The sequence below is a fragment of the Anastrepha obliqua genome, chromosome 1 (genome assembly GCF_027943255.1).
Source record: "Anastrepha obliqua isolate idAnaObli1 chromosome 1, idAnaObli1_1.0, whole genome shotgun sequence".
Lineage (NCBI taxonomy): Eukaryota > Metazoa > Arthropoda > Insecta > Diptera > Tephritidae > Anastrepha > Anastrepha obliqua.
Window position 1 is genome coordinate 58420685 of NC_072892.1, and position 17967 is coordinate 58438651.

The 17967-nt window shown below is 34.9% G+C and overlaps 1 protein-coding gene across 7 annotated transcripts in view; it reads right to left on the reverse strand.

Annotated features, from left to right (window-relative positions):
• LOC129244385 (synapse-associated protein of 47 kDa) overlaps positions 1 to 17967 on the reverse strand; it is a 149399-nt gene that overhangs the window by 25276 nt on the left and 106156 nt on the right. For 4 of the 7 annotated variants that reach the window (XR_008582367.1, XM_054882008.1, XM_054882012.1 and 1 more), the window contains exons 4-8: positions 13819 to 14073; positions 7945 to 8042; positions 7457 to 7557; positions 3411 to 3685; positions 1915 to 2033 (exon numbers count right to left, since the gene is read on the reverse strand). Coding sequence is in view for 6 of the 7 variants with exons in the window: in XM_054882008.1 (XP_054737983.1) it covers positions 1915 to 2033; positions 3411 to 3685; positions 7457 to 7557; positions 7945 to 8042; positions 13819 to 14073 (848 nt within the window). In the remaining variant the exon portion in view is untranslated. The remainder of the gene's footprint in view (positions 1 to 1914; positions 2034 to 3410; positions 3686 to 7456; positions 7558 to 7944; positions 8043 to 13818; positions 14074 to 17967) is intronic. The other 3 variants (XM_054882016.1, XM_054882025.1, XM_054882022.1) reach the window with 3 other exon arrangements.

A 17967-nucleotide genomic window follows, 5' to 3' on the forward strand; every position in this document is an offset into this window, starting at 1 on the left:
ACCTAAGCCCCATCAATCTTCTCCATTAGAGCTCTGGCTGGCTGTAGATATCTGCCTGTTGGAGGTCTCATATTGATATAAAAACGGCGCTTTAGTGCTACTTGGGGAGTCCCAGACTGGTACTTCAGCCATTTCACCTACCTATCCAAGCCAACATTAATCAGCCCTATCACTGAATCCAATGCGGTACAACTTTCGTAGATTCTACGCTAGTATTAAATTTACTAAAAATTCGTTATTAAAGCAATTCTCGCATCTGATTGCAAAAAATGTTTGCCTCGAAGCCAGTTTATGAATCTCATCCCTTTAAACACCTCAAGTATATGGATAAATGGTGTTTTTTAATCGACATTTTTAATATAAAATTTGTAAAATTATATGCAAATAAGCAACCAAGATTTTTTCTTATAAAGAGTTAACTCTTTTTAAATCCTTAAAGGCATTTTCAGTGTTTTTCACAGCACTTGAAGTAATCTAAATATTTCCGGCTTTCTTCTTTCAAAAGATTCTTCCCTTACTTCCAATAGAATTAATTTAAGAAAATTAAAATAATTGGAAAATAACTTAAAAAAATATATATTTTTAATATTTACGCTTTCAACCTTTTTGGGAGTTTGGTTCAGTTATTAAGGTAAAATTCTTTTGTTTACTTGTTGCCAATTGATGTCGAAACATCAAAATTTGGCATTTGAGTTTGGCAGCACGCTTTCGAGCTCACATTAATTCAGTGATAGCAAATTTTTCGAGGTCTAACGGAGGGTTGTATTCTTCGTGTTTTTTCTACGATGGACTTAGACTTAGTGATAAGGCTGAATATCGATAAATTCCCGGGGTTCACATAATTCCTACGATTGACATCCTTACTTAGCCAAATAAACTTCATGCCAATGACAATTTTATTTAGTGTCTACACGCATGTGCGTTCCAGTTTGTATAGCGGAAATAAAAAATTCATAAATAGTAAAATCATAAAAATGATAAAAGGAAATAATATGAGAATAAAATGCTTCATTTTGATGTATTCCTTGCGAATGGAGATCCATCATTCACGCGATTTAACCTGATATTTTTATGGTGTTTGCAAAAATGCGTGACTATTTTTTTTTAATTGATTGACTGATTTATTGCGAGGTGGTGTGCGATAGCGTAAATAAATTCTATTGATTCTTATGAATTGATTGATGCTTTCCGCTGCATATTTGGTGTTGAATTTAACACGCAGAGCAATAACTACATGTCTGTGAGTATGTTTGTATGTATTATGTATGTATATGTAACTTTAGGAGTATTTAAAAAAAACTCATTTATTAGTAAAAAAAGAAAATTTACTGATTACTGAAATTTATATATTATGGTAAATCAAAGATCAACAAAAAATTAGCTGCCACATTTTCCATTTTCAGGTTTCTTTTAATGTACGCACAAATACACTTCATAAAGAAAACAGGACGAAAATTAAAATATTGCTTTTAAATGTATGTAATAAAACGACATATACATATGATACAAGTTTTGTTTTTTTATACATGGAAATGTATGCAGGTGGTTGGCAGGGCACGAAAAATGACTAGTTACAAAGGGATGACTTTTGTTCAAATTGATTTGGTGAGAAAAACTAAATTCAAATTGCCGCTTAATTAGGCAAAGTAAAATAAGAAATATTGACAAAAAACAAATATTTAAAACAATTCATTGATAAAAGCTTAAAAGTGTGTGATAAATAATAAAAAAAGAAAGAAATAAAGAAAGTAGAATATATAGCAGCGGAGTAGTAGTAATAGTAGAAGTAGTAACAGTAGTGGTGGTAGAATTAATGACAGTATTAGAGAGTAGGCGGTAGAGCATACTTGCAACATTATCGTTTTACTTTCGTTTTGCTTCATTTGTTAACCACACAGCCAACACAAAACTTACCGTCTTCGCCGCTTGAGGCCTGACCAACGCCATCAGCGCCAAGTGTACCCAATTCGGCTGCCTGAATAATTAGTGAAACACGATAGAAGTAATTCCGCCAGAAATTCTCCTCGGTGATGCTGTACGGAAAAAGGAAAAATTATTTTTAAAGCAAAAAAAAGTATAATTAATAGGACTATGGTTAAGTTCGTGCGGTTTTTTTTCGAAATTTGAAACTTTATTGACGTAAAATGGTTACAAATTTAATATTCAAAGTATTGTCCATCGCTTGCTACTACTTTTTCCCATCTTTCTGGCAATTCACGGATTCCCTTTGTGAAAAATTCGGTCGGTTTTGCCGCAATCCACGAATCGATCCATTTTTTGACTTCATCGTAATTACGGAAGTGCTGGTCAGCCAGGCCATGTTGCATCGATCGGAAGAGATAGTATTCGGATGGCGCAAGGTCTGGACTATACGGCGGGTGGGGTAGGACATCCCATTTGAGCGTTTCTAAGCATGTTTTGACCACTTGTGCAACATGTGGCCGAGCATTGTCATGTTGCAAAATAACTTTGTCGTGTCTATCGGCGTATTGCGGCCGTTTTTCTCGCAGTGCTCGGCTCAAACGCATCAATTGTCGTCGGTAGACATCCCCCGTAATCGTTTCATTCGGTTTCAGTAGCTCATAATACACAACACCCAGCTGGTCCCACCAGATACACAGCATAACCTTCAGGCCATGAATATTCTGCGCCGACGTCGATGTTGAAGCATGGCCAGGGTATCCATACGTTGCCCGACGTTTTGGATTGTCGTAATGGACCCACTTTTCATCGCCAGTCACAATTCGATGCAAAAAACCCTTTCTTTTGTGCCGTTGAAGCAGTTGTTCGCATGCCATAAAACGGCGTTCAACGTCTCTTGGCTTCAATTCATACGGCACCCAATGGCCTACCTTTCGGATCATTCCCATGGCTTTTAAACGTTTGGAAATGGTTGATTGATCAACTCCCAAAGTTTTTGCAACCTCTTCTTGCGTTTGAGCCGGATCTTGATCGAGCAATTCCTCCAATTCGGTATCCATGAACTTTGGCGGCGCACCCTCGCGTTCTTCGTCTTCCAAGCCAAAATCACCACTTTTAAAGCGTGCAAACCACTTCTGGCACGTTCGCTCAGCTAGAGCATGCTCACCATAAACTTCCACCAAGATACGATGACTTTCGGCTGCTTTTTTCTTCATATTAAAAAATTCCCCGCAAAAACACATTATTTGGCACGAAATTCGACATTTTCAAGTGTGGTAAAAATATTGTTGTTTACGCTTCAAATAAAAAACTTATACTGACGTTTGTGCCTTACGACAGTAGCTCTCCAATGAATGTTTGGAAATGTGGATCGATGGAATAATAATCAAGTTACGCCATCTGTTGTAAAACCGCAAGGAACTTATTCATAGTCCTATTAATAATATATTGTAGTCTGTGGTCTGTCGCTCTGCTTGAACTGCACTTACATTTTGGGCACCAATTCGAATCGCATTGTCTCCAGCGCCTTATCCTCGGCCATTATGGCAATTGCTGTGGGATACGCTGTATCGTAGTTAAAGTCAAAATCAACGCCGGCCGGTGGGGCGCGCACAAAATTGCGACGATCCTGTGAGAGACCGAGTATTTCCTCTTTGATCTTAGCCTCGTTGGAGTGTCCGATCCAGGGTGCAGCGCCGGAATCTTGACCACCTTGACTTTTGATAAAGGCTTCCTGTTCTTTGTTGAAAGACTCGAGAATGGGCTGCGAGAAAGAAAGTGGAGATGTAGTTTCAAATTGTGAATTGATAGTCTTAAATGTAAACGAGTAAAAAGGTAGGTTAAGTGCATTTATTAAATCATGTCTGAAGGTCGGGATATTAGGAAGATTAGCCAGAAATCTCTTATTCGAAAAATGTGGATTATTTTTATTGTAAGTAAATTTTTTATAAATAATAAAAAATAAATAAATAATTGACACCTACATTTCTGTTACATATTTGGGCGAGCTCCTACTCCTATTTGTGGCGTGCCTGCTTGATATTGTTCCACAAATGGAGGGACCTAAGTTTTAAGCCGACTCCGAACGGAAAATGGTTTTTTATGAGGAGTTTTTGCACGGCAGAAATACACTCGGAGGTTTACCATTACCTACCAAGGGGAGACCGCTATAAGAAAAAACCTTTTTCCAGCATTTTGCTATTTCATGCGCGGATATTCGAGCCTACTTTATCCCGAATGGTAGTCACGCACCAATCCATTCGGCTACGGCGGCCGTCTTTTTATAATTACATTTTTATAAAACAAACTAGCTGTACACGGCGCGCGTTGCTACGCCAACAACAATAAATTTAAAAAACACAACTTTAAAGAAAAATCAGTACTCAAATATTCAATTCATTCTAAACCATTTTATTGATTTTGTTTATTTCGAAAGAATTGTAATGTCACAATTTAGTTTCAATTCGATGTTTATTGAAGTGCTGTGGGATACACAATATTTCAGGTTTTTCCATCTGGTGCGTAGACGAATAAATCAGACGGTTTTCCGACATGTGAGCAAGCCTGTCCATGTGAGAAGCATGCATTCTCTAAATTTAATTCCCACACTTGTAACGATTGCCCTTGTGCTTTGTTGGAACTGTAGACGTTTGAATTCGAATGGCATATCTGTCAGGATCATTGGGATACGTGGCAACAGTACGCCTTCACCTTTCAATTTTCCAGTCTAAATTGTTACCTCGATACCATTGTTCATCATTTTCTTGACTAAGAGTCTGGTTCCGTTGCAAAGCTGTTGTGGATTTATGTTTCGAAGAAGAATGATGGGTATGCCAATTTTCAATGTAAGAACGGTGGATGGCATGCTTGGCAAATCAAACGAATTCAAGAATTAAGTTGGATAATTGACAACCTCGTCTTGATTCTCCACAGTATCGATGGGGTTATATGCTGTCATTTCACTGGGAATTCCATGCTGAATGGTGAAGTTGAGGGTATTGGCATCGATGTTTTTGGCTGCTAATATAGCACGCGTACTGAACCACTGATGGTTTTTGTAGTTTTGTGCAATGTTTGGGAAATCTTTTTGCACCAATTCGACGATGCTTTCTGTGATCTTACCGAAGTTTGCTGGAAGGGTGATACATTGTGTAGATTCATCAATTTCCATTCGCCCATTTCCAATATCCAATAATTGTTTTCCAAAATTTCCAGCCGATGCATCCCGTTGTAGTTGTACACCCATGTTAGCTTCCAAAGTCAGTTTCTGTAAATGACGATGATGTTTTAAGACTCCCTTTAGTATCTAGTTATTGAGTTCATACGAAGAAAGTAAAGCATTTGATTCAATTGGTGCTCTAAGAGAGTACAGTTGATAGCTTGTTTAATGTAAAGACTTTCCCCATGTCTCTAGATTTGCGTTTTAGGAAATGGGATACATATTCGAGTACACATTAAAGTAAACGCATCGTAAGAGTTCGTATTCTTCGTCAATTACAGTGCCAATGAACCCTCGTCTGTTAGCAAAGTTCTATTGTTAAATCCAATATCTCCCGTTTACTCAAGTCAGCGCTAGAAGTAGCCAAGTCGTTCTGGTACGATGGTTGGGCAAGCCTCCATAAACGCCCCTTACATCCTCCTGATTCTAATAAAGCATTACATTTTGGAGTATTTAGATATCTTACGACGAAAGTTAGGTTAGGTTGAGCTTTTGTTTCTTTATTTATTTACTTTCCACAGAATTGAACCGTTAAGTGGTACGGATATGTGCAACGAGATATGGTCAGAAAGAAAATTGTTCATCATAATCCTGTGACAATTTCAGCCAAACTCATTTCAAAATCATTGTAAGCTTTTTAAGCATTGGCTATTTTTTTATTCTACGCTACATAAATTCCTGGATATGTGCAATGGGCTTGACATCTGAAGACTGGCAGGAGGCTCTTTAAAACTGTGACTGATGCGATTATGATGCTTTCAATAGTCTTCCTTTGTAAGTACGACTTTCACACCCAAATTCAACACTTCAACAGACCTCCACAATACGTTTCAAAACAATTTTATCATTCTTTAATTCTTGAAATTTCAGTGGAGAGAAACTGGGGTAAAGATGAAAATGTCCCGCGTGTTTCAGTGCGCGTTGGACGAAATTTTCACCATCCGCAGCTCAATCATGTCTCAAAGAATTATTAAAAAAAAAATTTAGATTCGTCGGTTCGAGATGGTTTTATGAGAGGCATTTTCATGTCAGAATTTTTTTTCTATAATTTGATATTTCACGCCCACAACGGGCTCTTAACACACACGAATCGAATGGTAGTCACACACAAACCTAAACGGCTATGGCGGATTTTGAAATGGTTCGTTTCCCCTGTTTAGGCATATCATCAACACTTCCATGATCCTGCAAATGTTTTACCCATTTCCTCAGAAAACCATACGACTTTTGTAGAAATCTTGCTGCAGATGCAGCAGAAAATTTGGTATTCCTTAATGAGAAATAAAAAAAAAATCGTCTCTCGCCTCTTGCTCAGTGGGGTACGGTTCCCGTTGGGATCTTTGAATACTAATATGCTTTTGTTACTAAATTACACTGCAGTGGGCGAGCTCAATAACCAAGCTTTGCGAAAACAGTAAAACCGCTGTCGACCATGAATTTAAGTTCGTAACGTTTTCCCATTTGTTTCTTTCAAAGGTTCTGTATGAAAACATTTTATGAAAGCCAAGTGGCCGAGTTATTGGATCTTTCAACATGATAATGCACTTCAAGTGGGGCCAAAACTTGGATTGTGTCCCAAAACGTTGAAATTATAGCATGGCCCCAAATCTGAAAATGATTGAAAATCTATGGGGAGAGATGTAGTGTAACTTTTTCCGTGAATATCTAAGATTATGCTTTGCATTATAAAAGGTTAAATATAGAACTTTTTATAGCGGTATTATATGATATATATTCCAAATGTAAAGAAACTAAGCTCATTAGTGGCGCGCAATCGCATTCAGCTTATTTGAGTCTTGGGGCATATGCGCAAACCAGGTAGAGATAATGGCTAGTAGAGCGCAACTAATAGAATTTGAGCCATTCCTGGCGATGAGAAAGCATTCCTTCAGAGGAGAGTTTACAGTTCAATAGTTAACTCTACGGAACTCATGCTGGCACCTCACTGGGGGATACGAAAACCAAATTCCTTACAATCATAACAGATTCAAACATCTCGTAAACCTTCCCAAGGAAAAATTGAGTATGGTCACGGGCATACTTACTGGTCACTTACACAAGCTCAAGATATGGTCTAACGACTCTTGCGTATTCAGCATTCAATACAGCGCAGTAGCATCTTAGGTTTATTGAAAGAACTGGGGTCTTAAGGTCATAATGTGGCTCCAAAGAACTATGTATAAGACTGAGTCATCCATACGGCCTATACTATTTGGATACGACTATTGAGGTGGCATGGTTTTGTATAGTTAACGGCAATGTATTTGCAAAATGTGTAACAACAACAATTATGTATATAAAAGCAGATGTACTTACATTCTCCTTGACAGTCTCCTTAATTTTAGCGCCCGCTTTATTTATTGCCGACGACAAGAATGAGCCAAAATGTTTTGCTTGTTGTGTTACTTTTGTGGTAACTAGAATTTTTGATATAAACAAAATCGGAGTATTAGTTAATTAGTTAAACTGCCGAAATCAGATCGAAATGATGAATGCACGAATAAAGAGTACAATAACTACTAATGAGTTTATGCGACATGCACTAGACTCTAAAATACTATAAATAAGCGAGCAACATTATTAGTAACCTGTCACCGTTTCTTCCATTCTTTGTGTGTTATTATTAATACATATAAATATATATTTGTATATATATATTTTTTTTTTTTGAAAGTACAAAGATTAATTTTTTTTTTTGGAAAATTTTACTTCACATAAAATAAAATTTGTTAAGCACATTGATCACATCTTTTACATTAATTTTGTTACCAATTTGGAATAAAATTTTGTACTGTGACACGTACTGTTCGCTTCTTCGCCCTTACCCTGTCCAATTTGACCCTCATCACCAGTGGGGGTGCCACCGCCAGAAGCGGGATGCGAATCGGCACCCTCTGTAGCGCTGTAATGAAAATGTAAGTAATATTTCAATTATATTCGTTTATACTTTCTTTGCAGTCTAAGTACTTTTTATTAAAAACCAAGAGTGCAGAAAATTTTAAAATATCGCATGCAATACAGGAACTTTTATTCAAAAAACTAATAAATCAAATATAAGCATGCATGCATAATTCGAATTGAAAAAGTTGCATAGTAAATATTGTACAAAAATTAATTAAATATATAATGGAAAAATTTACAAGGAAATCAAATGATAAGCAAAGTAAAAAACCATCTAAAATTAAGAAAAATAATCTCGTTGAGGGTTATTGAAAAAACTAAAGAGCTGACCTAAAACCTAAGATTGACGTGTAAGGGAGAGATAAGACGGTCAAACAAACATCAGCCCTAAGCAAGATTTAGATTAAGCAAGCACAATATTTTTCTCAATATTACGAAAAGGACAATCCAACTAGTCCTAAATATCAAAATCGAATGGCTAATAAAAAGCCCACGCTTTGTCATAAAGCAACTCGCTCGAATTAGCCAAAAATCAAAGTTCCGGGTTGATGAGTGACAATCCATAAATTTTGGTGAAGAAAAAAAACAATAATTTGGATGAACCTTATGGTTGTCATATATCATATTTTCACGTGCCACGACAAACTTGCCATTCTCGAAACCGTGGTGGCTCTCTTGTGAACTGATCTCTTATTAGCCACAGTAAAAATGCCGCAATTTGATTTGCTTCCCGTCAGAAGAACGCTGAAAATTACGTGGAGTAGTAGTTTTGGTTTATTGCGACTAGTCTATTTCAGCATTCGTTATATGGAAGAAAATACATTACACCGTCCACAAACAGAATTAACAAAAATTAACGCGTGTTCTGACCCCCTTTTGATATATCAAAACTTTGCAAAATGTTCGCGGTGAGATTATTCTGTGTCACCCTGCACTTGAGTGTTGCGCTGCATTGATGAATCCTGGGAGCGCTAACTTAATGACGGATGCCAGGAATAAATATCAAGGAATTAGGGCCCATACAAAACTTCCGCATGAAATTGGGAATAAAAGACGTTAACTAATTTCTTCAATAAATGTAAAGGTCGCAGTGCTCACCAATAAAAAAATAATGATAAGTAATAATAAATGTATGGATTACTATTTACACATAGCCAATGAAATCAGCTTGGAAGAAATAAATTTAATTTTTTTTTTTAATAAGGAAACTATTTGTTTTTTAATTATATATACATATATGCATACATACATACAGAAGTCATCTATTGACGACGTGCTCTCGAAAATGCACTAGCCTACCAATCATAATTTCGAATGGATATTTGAATACAAAAATTTCAAAATTATCACGTGACAAAAAAGAAATTTATTTATAAAACAAAACTGATAAACTGACAGGGATAAGAGGAGCATTTAACTATGTGTGTAAGTACAACGAATCAATGATGGATGAATTGCCGAAAATTGCAAGGCTTACATTGAGGACAGTTATGAGACTCTATTCTATTATACAGGTGTGAGACGAATGAATGTTGATTCTCAATGAGTAGATGTAGGAAAAGAATGAATTGCACAAAAAATATATGAAAAACAACGAGGGAGTAAAATTTAATTGCTGAGGGATAGCACAGAGACATAGTCAGAAAATTCTGCAATTGGTCGCATGCAAAAACACACGACTCCTTCCAGTTAAGCGATTCGAATACTTGAGTTAAATGAGGAAGAGAGTTAAAGGAAGAGCTTCAAAAATATAAAAAAAGGGCGAGGTAAAATAAGTTCTAAGAGTTTAAAGGAAAAGAAAACAAAATTTCGTCAAGTTTCGAAGCAAAAACTTAAAATCGTTGAAGCGCAAAATATTTTGTATAGAAAAAAAAACTAGAAGAGAAAAAAAACAACAAAAAAAATCTACGACTCAAAAGAAACAGAAGAGGGGAATAGTAGATGTCATTATTCAGAAGACACTTACAACTCATGAGCAGAAAAAATCGCACTAATTGTTCACTACAATTTCCACTAGACAACAAAAAGACATAATTAATAATAATGGCAATAATGTTGCGTTGCACATCGATTTGTTTTTGTTTTTGTTTGGTATGTAAATTTCCAAATGTACGATTACTAGATTTTTGTTTCTAAAAATGATATTTTGCGAACGTTTACGATTTTTGCTTTATGTTTTTTGTTAGCATATCCGCTTTGGTTCGTATTTTTGATGGGCCGCACAATAATGATGGAATCTGATATTTTATGGTTGCGCTGCATGGTTTCACTATAAACGGGGTACTTTCGAGTTGAGCGTTTTAAATGTAGCTGCTTTTCGGTTTCATTAGGGAGTATAAGAATAAATAACTAAAATTGGACCGAACTAAGTTGTTGATATAATTGTGGTAGTACTTAATTTAATGAAAATATAAAATATAAGTTGGCCAGAAAAAAATGCGAATGAAATGAAAGAAAAAGAAAAAACGATTTTAGAATATATTTGCGGTGCAATGAATCGTATGAGAGCTAATGAATGAATGAGTCTTATTGACATAAATGGGCTTGATAAAGGGAATGGAAATGCTTGTCCTTTAAGAAACAAAAGTTCAAATAGCTTGCGTTTACTTTTATAGCGTTTGTTTTTTAATGTTAAATTATGTTTTCTGACAAATTTTTTTGCATTATATTGAATCACTTGCAGAAGCAGACGATGATAGCACACGGGAAAGCGAATAAGGCAAAAGTTCACTTCAATTACACAGTGCAGCAGCCAAAACAGACACTAATGCGGTATAGCAATTATGAAAGAGGAAGAGCTGTTGAGTATGGGACCACTTGCCGTTTTGTCTTTAAACATTACAGTTTTTTTCTATTAATATTGTCTTAAAAAATAGAATAAAATTGAATGGCGCATATTTCTGTGCAACATTTTAACCAAACATTATTTCTTACCCGTTTGGGTAATTTGGATAACTATTTTTGAAAATCTGAAAAATCCACAATCCACAAAAATATTTCACGGAAAATTTCAAAAGAGGTCTTCTCAGAATCAACGGCATTATTTTTTTAAATTTTATTTTTTTAAATTTCATTTTATTTATTTTTATTTTATGGTGGAGCCGATGGAGTGTTAAAATGTTCCACAAAAATATTGCACAGAAAATTTTAGTAGGGGTCTTCTCAGACAAAAACAGTGTGTAATAACTCACAAAATTTAATAATTTGTGTCGCTATTACTTCATATAAAAAGAAGAAAATGTGCAACACCGTCAAGGAAAAATAAATGAAAAATCAAAGGCACAATTTTTTTTTTGGTGTTTTTATTTATTAATTTTATTGTTCTCATATATTTTATTGTTTTTATTTATTTATTTTATCTTTTTATTTATTTTTTCTATTTATTGGTTTTATTGGTTTTATTTCACTTTTTGTATTTATTTATTTTATTGTTGTTATTTATTTTATCTTCTTATTTTTTTTTCTATTTATTTATTATTTTTCTATTTATTCTTTTTATTTAATTTTTTTATTTATTTATTATGCTTCTAGTTATTCTCTTTATTTTTTTATTGTATTTATTTGTTTTATTGGTTTAATTTTTTTATTTATTTATTTTATTTTCTTTTTTATTTATTTCAGTTTTTTATTTATTTGTTAATTTTTTATATTTATTTATTTTATTCGTTATTTAGTCATTTTATTTATTTTTATATTTATATTAATTTTTTGTATTTATTTATTTCATTGTTGTTATTTATTTTATTATTTTGGCTTATTTATTTATTTTTTCATTTATTTATTTTTCCTATTTATTTATAATACCATTTTTCTACTTATTTAATTTTATTTATGTATTGATATCTTTTCTATCTTTTCTATTTATTCTCTTTATTTTTTAATTATTTGTTTTATTGGTTTTATTCTTTATTTCATGTTTTTATTTACTTATTTTGTTTTTTTTTTATATATTTATAATTGTGTATTTATTAATTTAATTTTTTTTTCAATTCATTTATTTTATTGTTTTTATTTATTTATTTTCTCTTATTTTGTTATTGCTTTTATTTTTATTTATTTATTTTTAAGTATTTATTTTAATCTATTATTTTTTTTTTGTTTGTTTATTTCTTGTGGATTTTTAAGTTGCTTATAAATTTTTTATGAGAACAACGCCTAGTAAAATTTTCCTGCGAATAATTTTCTAGCACATTTTAACCCTCTAACGGAGCTCCAAATACTACTATTAAAAATAATAATTGGCGCGTACACTTCTGTTAGGTGTTTGGCCGAGCTCCTTCTGCTATTTGTGGCGTGGCGTGCGTCTTTATTTTGTTCCACAAACGGAGGTACCTACAGTTTTAAGTCGACTCCGAACGGTTAAAGGTTTTATATGAGGAGCTTTCTCAGGGCAGAAATACACTCGGAGGTTTGCCAAACCTGCTGAGGGACGGCCGCTATTAGAAAAGAACTTCTTTCAGTATTTTGCTGTTTCGAATTCGAGCCTATGCACTACCGATCAAGGTGGTAGTTCAGAACAGCTTTATATGTTGCAAGAAATTTCTACTCACTTTAGCTTCAACTATAGTTTTTCTCATAATTACACAAACGCCCGAATTACTCAAAATATTAATTAATGTTTCATTTTAACTTAAGAAAAATATTTTAGGATATATGCAGCTAAAAAGGACAAAGATTTCCATAGATAATATGAGAATATATTATAAATCAATAAAATATAAATACAAAGGACAGAGGCAATTAGTATGTAGTTTCGAAAGCACAGAGCAAAAGTACAGTTTAAGTTGTAGGGAAAAACTGGATTATGAAAATAACAAAGTATCAAAGCATTTACGAAATTGTAGTGATTTAGGAGAAAGAGAAATATACAAAGAAATAGAGTAGTTTATTGAAAATTTTGAAAAATAGTGAAGTGAAGAAATTTGAAACGGTAATTTTAAGTATACAAGAACCCAAACACAATTTTATAAATTTATGAGTATTGAATTATGTTATACATACTTTGTTTATATATATTTATGTAAAGTATATTAAAGTATATTAAGTATATGTTTGTATGTAGAATATTTAGAATATGTGAAGATTTTCATTTCTCAAAATTTGTGACTAAATTTAGGAAAAGTTGCATGAACAAATGCGTGTATATGTATGTATGTGTGAGTATACCCGTGTAAGAGAACGCGCCAAGAAAGCATAAGCAAACGTAAAAATACCGTTATATCAATATGTTACTGCTATGGCCAATATGCATGAGTATATGAGTTTGTATGTGTGTATATAAAGGTTTTTATATATGTAATTCAAATACTGTTAATATTTTAATAATAAATACAAATTGGTCAGTTGTGCTTTAACGGTTATATCAAATAAATTCAACTGCACTGCACAGCAACGAACTGAACAAAAGTGTACTCATATTTTATTCAACTGAGCTGAACGAAATGGAAAAATGTTTTCTCTTCAAACGATTGCATTAAACTATTAAAAATTGCTGTGTTGAAAAGAACTGTTAAAATATTATTGAAACTAAACTAAATTCAACTAAACTAGAATCTTTTTAAAGTATAAAAATAGCTTGTTTTACTTCATAGACCTCGCAAAATTTACACACACAGTGGTGTGCAAAATTTTGCAACATCAATATGAATACATTTTTTTTTTATATTATTATTATTTTTTCATCTTAAATTTGTTTTGTATTTTTTTATTATATTGGTCTTATCCCTGCTGTAACTCATAAAATAGCATTGTCCCGTCATTAGCTGCTTGGCCCATACCTAATGTACCTCGATTTGTCTTCTTCTTCACCACTCATGGCACCTGTAGCATCTCCGCCCTCGATAATAGTGCCATCTGCGGCGACACCCTCACCAGCTTCGGCGCCACCCTTGCGCAGCCCCGGAATTGAGGGCATCGACGGCATGGCTGGCATAGCTGGCATTGATGGCATAGACATGGTAGGCATTGCCGGCATCGATGGAATTGAAGCGCTGGCACTGCCTAACCAGCCTTTGGCACTTCCCAACCAACCACTGTAATGAAAAAAAGATGAAGAAATTGATTAGTTAATTCAATTTTGTAAAAGATAACATTTCATTGAGTTATTTCTAGTTTTATAGATATATAACAACGGAACTTTTGATAAAATAACTTATGCAACTCTAAGAGGCTTTGCTTTGAGGACAATAAATTATGATTTAAAATGTTATTTTTGTTGTTGTTGCAGTTCATCAAACCGATCGCCACCAAAAATCATAGAGATTATGCCTGCCCTTTGCAAGGGCCCACATGGCTTGGAGTTCTGTTACATACTATATGGTAATGATCCCAGTGAATAAAAATAGCATTATTTAGTGTCGAAAAGAAGTTCAATCCGGAGGGGTCGGATGGATACAATTACTACTTCCATGACTTATAAAAGGAGGAAAGGTACTTGAGTCGATATCGCAGCCGTGAAGGTGGCGATTTGGTATGGGAAGCAATATCGTACTATGGCGCGTTCGAATTGGAAATTGTAGACTTCAAAATGATGGGAAACAGCTATAAAGCTCTGTTGGAATCATCTTTTCCCCAAATTCACCATCAATAATGATAGAGTACAAGATGGCGCCATCCGAATTCGCTGTGTCTTCAGGCTTCATGAATAAACAATCAAAAGGAAGGGGCATGACTTGTTTGTGAAAAGGAAGAGTAATCGAAACTACCAAACACAAGAAATTATACACACACATACACTTTCTTCCCATGTCGTCATCCGCATATGTTAGGTTAGGTAAGCCAGGTTGCTTGTCTAAGACAAGACAGTCCGTAGCCCTAAGGCCCATGGTGATACCTGCATATATTTTTTAAAGAAGGTAACTAGTCCCTCCAGTGAAACGTTTTGCAAATTTCAAGTCAATCGCAGTGTATAATTCGTTTAGAGGAATGCTTGCGTCCTCTACTACTCGCTAAAGGACAGGTTCACAGCCTTTCCTTACACACTCATCCGCTCTTTCATTTCCTTCCACTCCAGAGTGGCCGGGAACCCAACAAAGTTTGCTGTGGTGTTGTTGGATGAGCGACCTCCAGCATTCTTTAACACATCTTAAATTGATGCGCGTTGAGGTCAGTGCCTTGATCGCTGCTTGGCTATCACCAAAAATGGTAAGGTTTGCTGGAGGTAAGTCCATCAGTCGTATCGTTTATGCTGCTTTATCTATAATGTAGATCTCAGCTTGAAAGACGATACACCCTTTTCCATCTCTGAGCCGTCAGCATAAATATCGTTACCACTACCACTTTGATCTACCAATTCTTTCTGTCGAGTATTCCTATTTTATACTCTCTTTTCAGATCTATCTTGGGAACCAGATAGTCTGTTTCCGTTGCGTCTTGCAAGTGTTCCACAGATGGTAAAACTGATGCATGACCGTGCGTGTTTTATTTTACCATGCCTGCTGTTTTAAGGGGGGAAGCTGGTCTAGAGCGCAAAAAATGGGCATATTTTATGAATTTATTTTGACTCAACAAAGGAATCAATCGAAAATCTGTGAAATAGGTTTAATAATATAGCTTTCATGGTACAAATACAAAATTTTTCGTCTGAATTAATTTCAAAATGGCCGCCGTCCCGTAGTTCTCCTAAGGCGCCTTTTTTTCTAGTGGGTCCATTGCCGAAGACGTAAACTCCTTAATTTTTGTCCTGGATCAAAAAATAAAATTTTTTTAGTTTCTATATAACAACAGAAAGAGACGTACGTAGGATTTTTTCGATATTTTGTTTTTTCGCGAAATGGTGCACGTTTGAACAAAAAGTTACAATCTTCACTATAAAGAACGACATAAAATTGTTGATTAAAAAAAAAACTATGTAATATAAATAAAAAATCCTACGTACGTCTCCGGAGAAAGGTATTTCGAATGTATTGTCAAAATTTCGTAAGAATCGGTAAAGATTTGTTCGAGTTATGTCTTCGGCCAGTTTAAAAAAAGTGATTTCGAGAAAAACGCGTTTAAAGTTGTAAGTAGCGTTCGGGGCATACCTGCGAGGCACTGCCGTCGAATGAAAAATTTGGGCATTTAGACATTTTTGCTGGCATCCCTCATTTGGTATATTATATCTAAGACCCTAAAGCACCTTTTAAGACAAAAAAAAATTTTTCGATTTTTTCAAAATTCTCGACCAGCTTCCCCCCTTAAACCAGGAAGCCGATTTCACCGATGTATATATGGAATAGCTAGGATCACTTTCAGGACCGTCTGAGGCGTCGATCGTGATAGTTAGATTTTTATGAGATTCTTTAGGTAGGATTCTGTCTGCACCGCCTCCCACCACATGAAAGCTCCTTAAATGAAAATTAGTTTGAAACGAAGAGAAACTAATTGGTCTGAAATCTTTCGGAGTATTATGGCCCGGTTTCCCTGCTTTGGGAATAAAGGCTACCCTGATCTTCCTCCACGAGTTAGGGGTATATCCTGAAGACAGAGATTCCCTAAATACAGGGTGGCTGATGAAAGCCGCTACCAAAAAAAAATTGAATAACTTTTTTTCTTTTTAAGTTATCTGTTCCATTTTTGTTTTAATTTGCAGATTGATCTTTAAAATTTATTAAAATGGATAACTGGGACACGCAAACAAGAATTTGGATAGTCCGCCGCTATCACGCACTGGAGTCCGTAGTTTTGGTACAGAGAGAGTACAGGCGGATGTTTGGCGGCGATCCCCCGAGCAGATGGACCATAATGAGACTGGTGAATAATTTTGCTGAGCAAGGAACAGTCGCAAGAAGGCCTTATCATCGAAACCCACCAGTTCGGACGGAGGAAACGATCGCTGCTGTAGCTGCAGCTATACAAAGCAATCCAAGGGTTTCAACAAGAAGCTTATCTGCTCAACTTGGTGTCAGCCGACAGTCTTTGCAAACAATAATGCACAAAGATTTAGACTTATTTCCCTACAAAATTCAAATGGTTAACAAGCTGAATGCAGCAGACTTGCCGATTCGCTTGGAATTTTGCCAGAAGATCCTGCAAATGGTGGAAGAAGACCAAGACATGTTAAACTGCCTTTTCATGTCTGATGAGGCCCATTTCGATTTGCAATGTGAACAAACAAAATTGTCGAATATGGAGTACTTCTAACTCCACGAGACGGAATTGCATCCTCTTCGCGTGACAGTGTGGTGTGCGGTTTCTTCACACTGTATTGCCGGGCCTTATTTTTTTGAAGAAAATGGTCACACCGTTACGGTTACTGGAGACCGTTATTTGAAAATGCTGAAAGAATTTTTCTATCCAGAACTACGCCGAAAGAGAATTCCTTTCAACTCTGTGTGGTTTCAACAAGATGGTGCAACGTCTCACATAGCCCAGACTGTTATGACAGAGTTGCGACGAAAATTTCCCAATAAACTGATTTCAAGAAACTCCGAATTTCGTTGGCCCCCCAGGTCGCCTGACCTTACTGCACCTGACTTTTTCTTGTGGCGTTTATGTAAACAAGAAGTTTATAAAACAAAGCCAACAAATTTGGATGAACTAAAACAATCCATTCGAGCAACAATTGCGGCTATTCCTGTCGCAACTCTCAAATCAGCAATGAACAACTTTTTACTAAGATGCCGCACTTGTGTCAACGAGCATGGGGGGCATTTAAATTCAATTATTTTTAAAACTAGTTAAGCTACATTTAATAAAATTTAATGACCTTCAACTTGAAAAAAAAAATAAATGAATTCCATACACTAAAAAAAAAGTTATTTGAGTTTCTTAATGTAGCAAAATTCATCAGCCACCCTGTATCTTAACTAACCATAGGTTTATCGTTCCTATAGCCTATTAAATTTTAGTGCACTAAATTTCAAGTGTGAAGTAGCTAAACAATTCTATTGATTTTTTGTACTTTTTTCTTTGATGTGTTGCGCATTTTCTACATGTAATAAATGTAT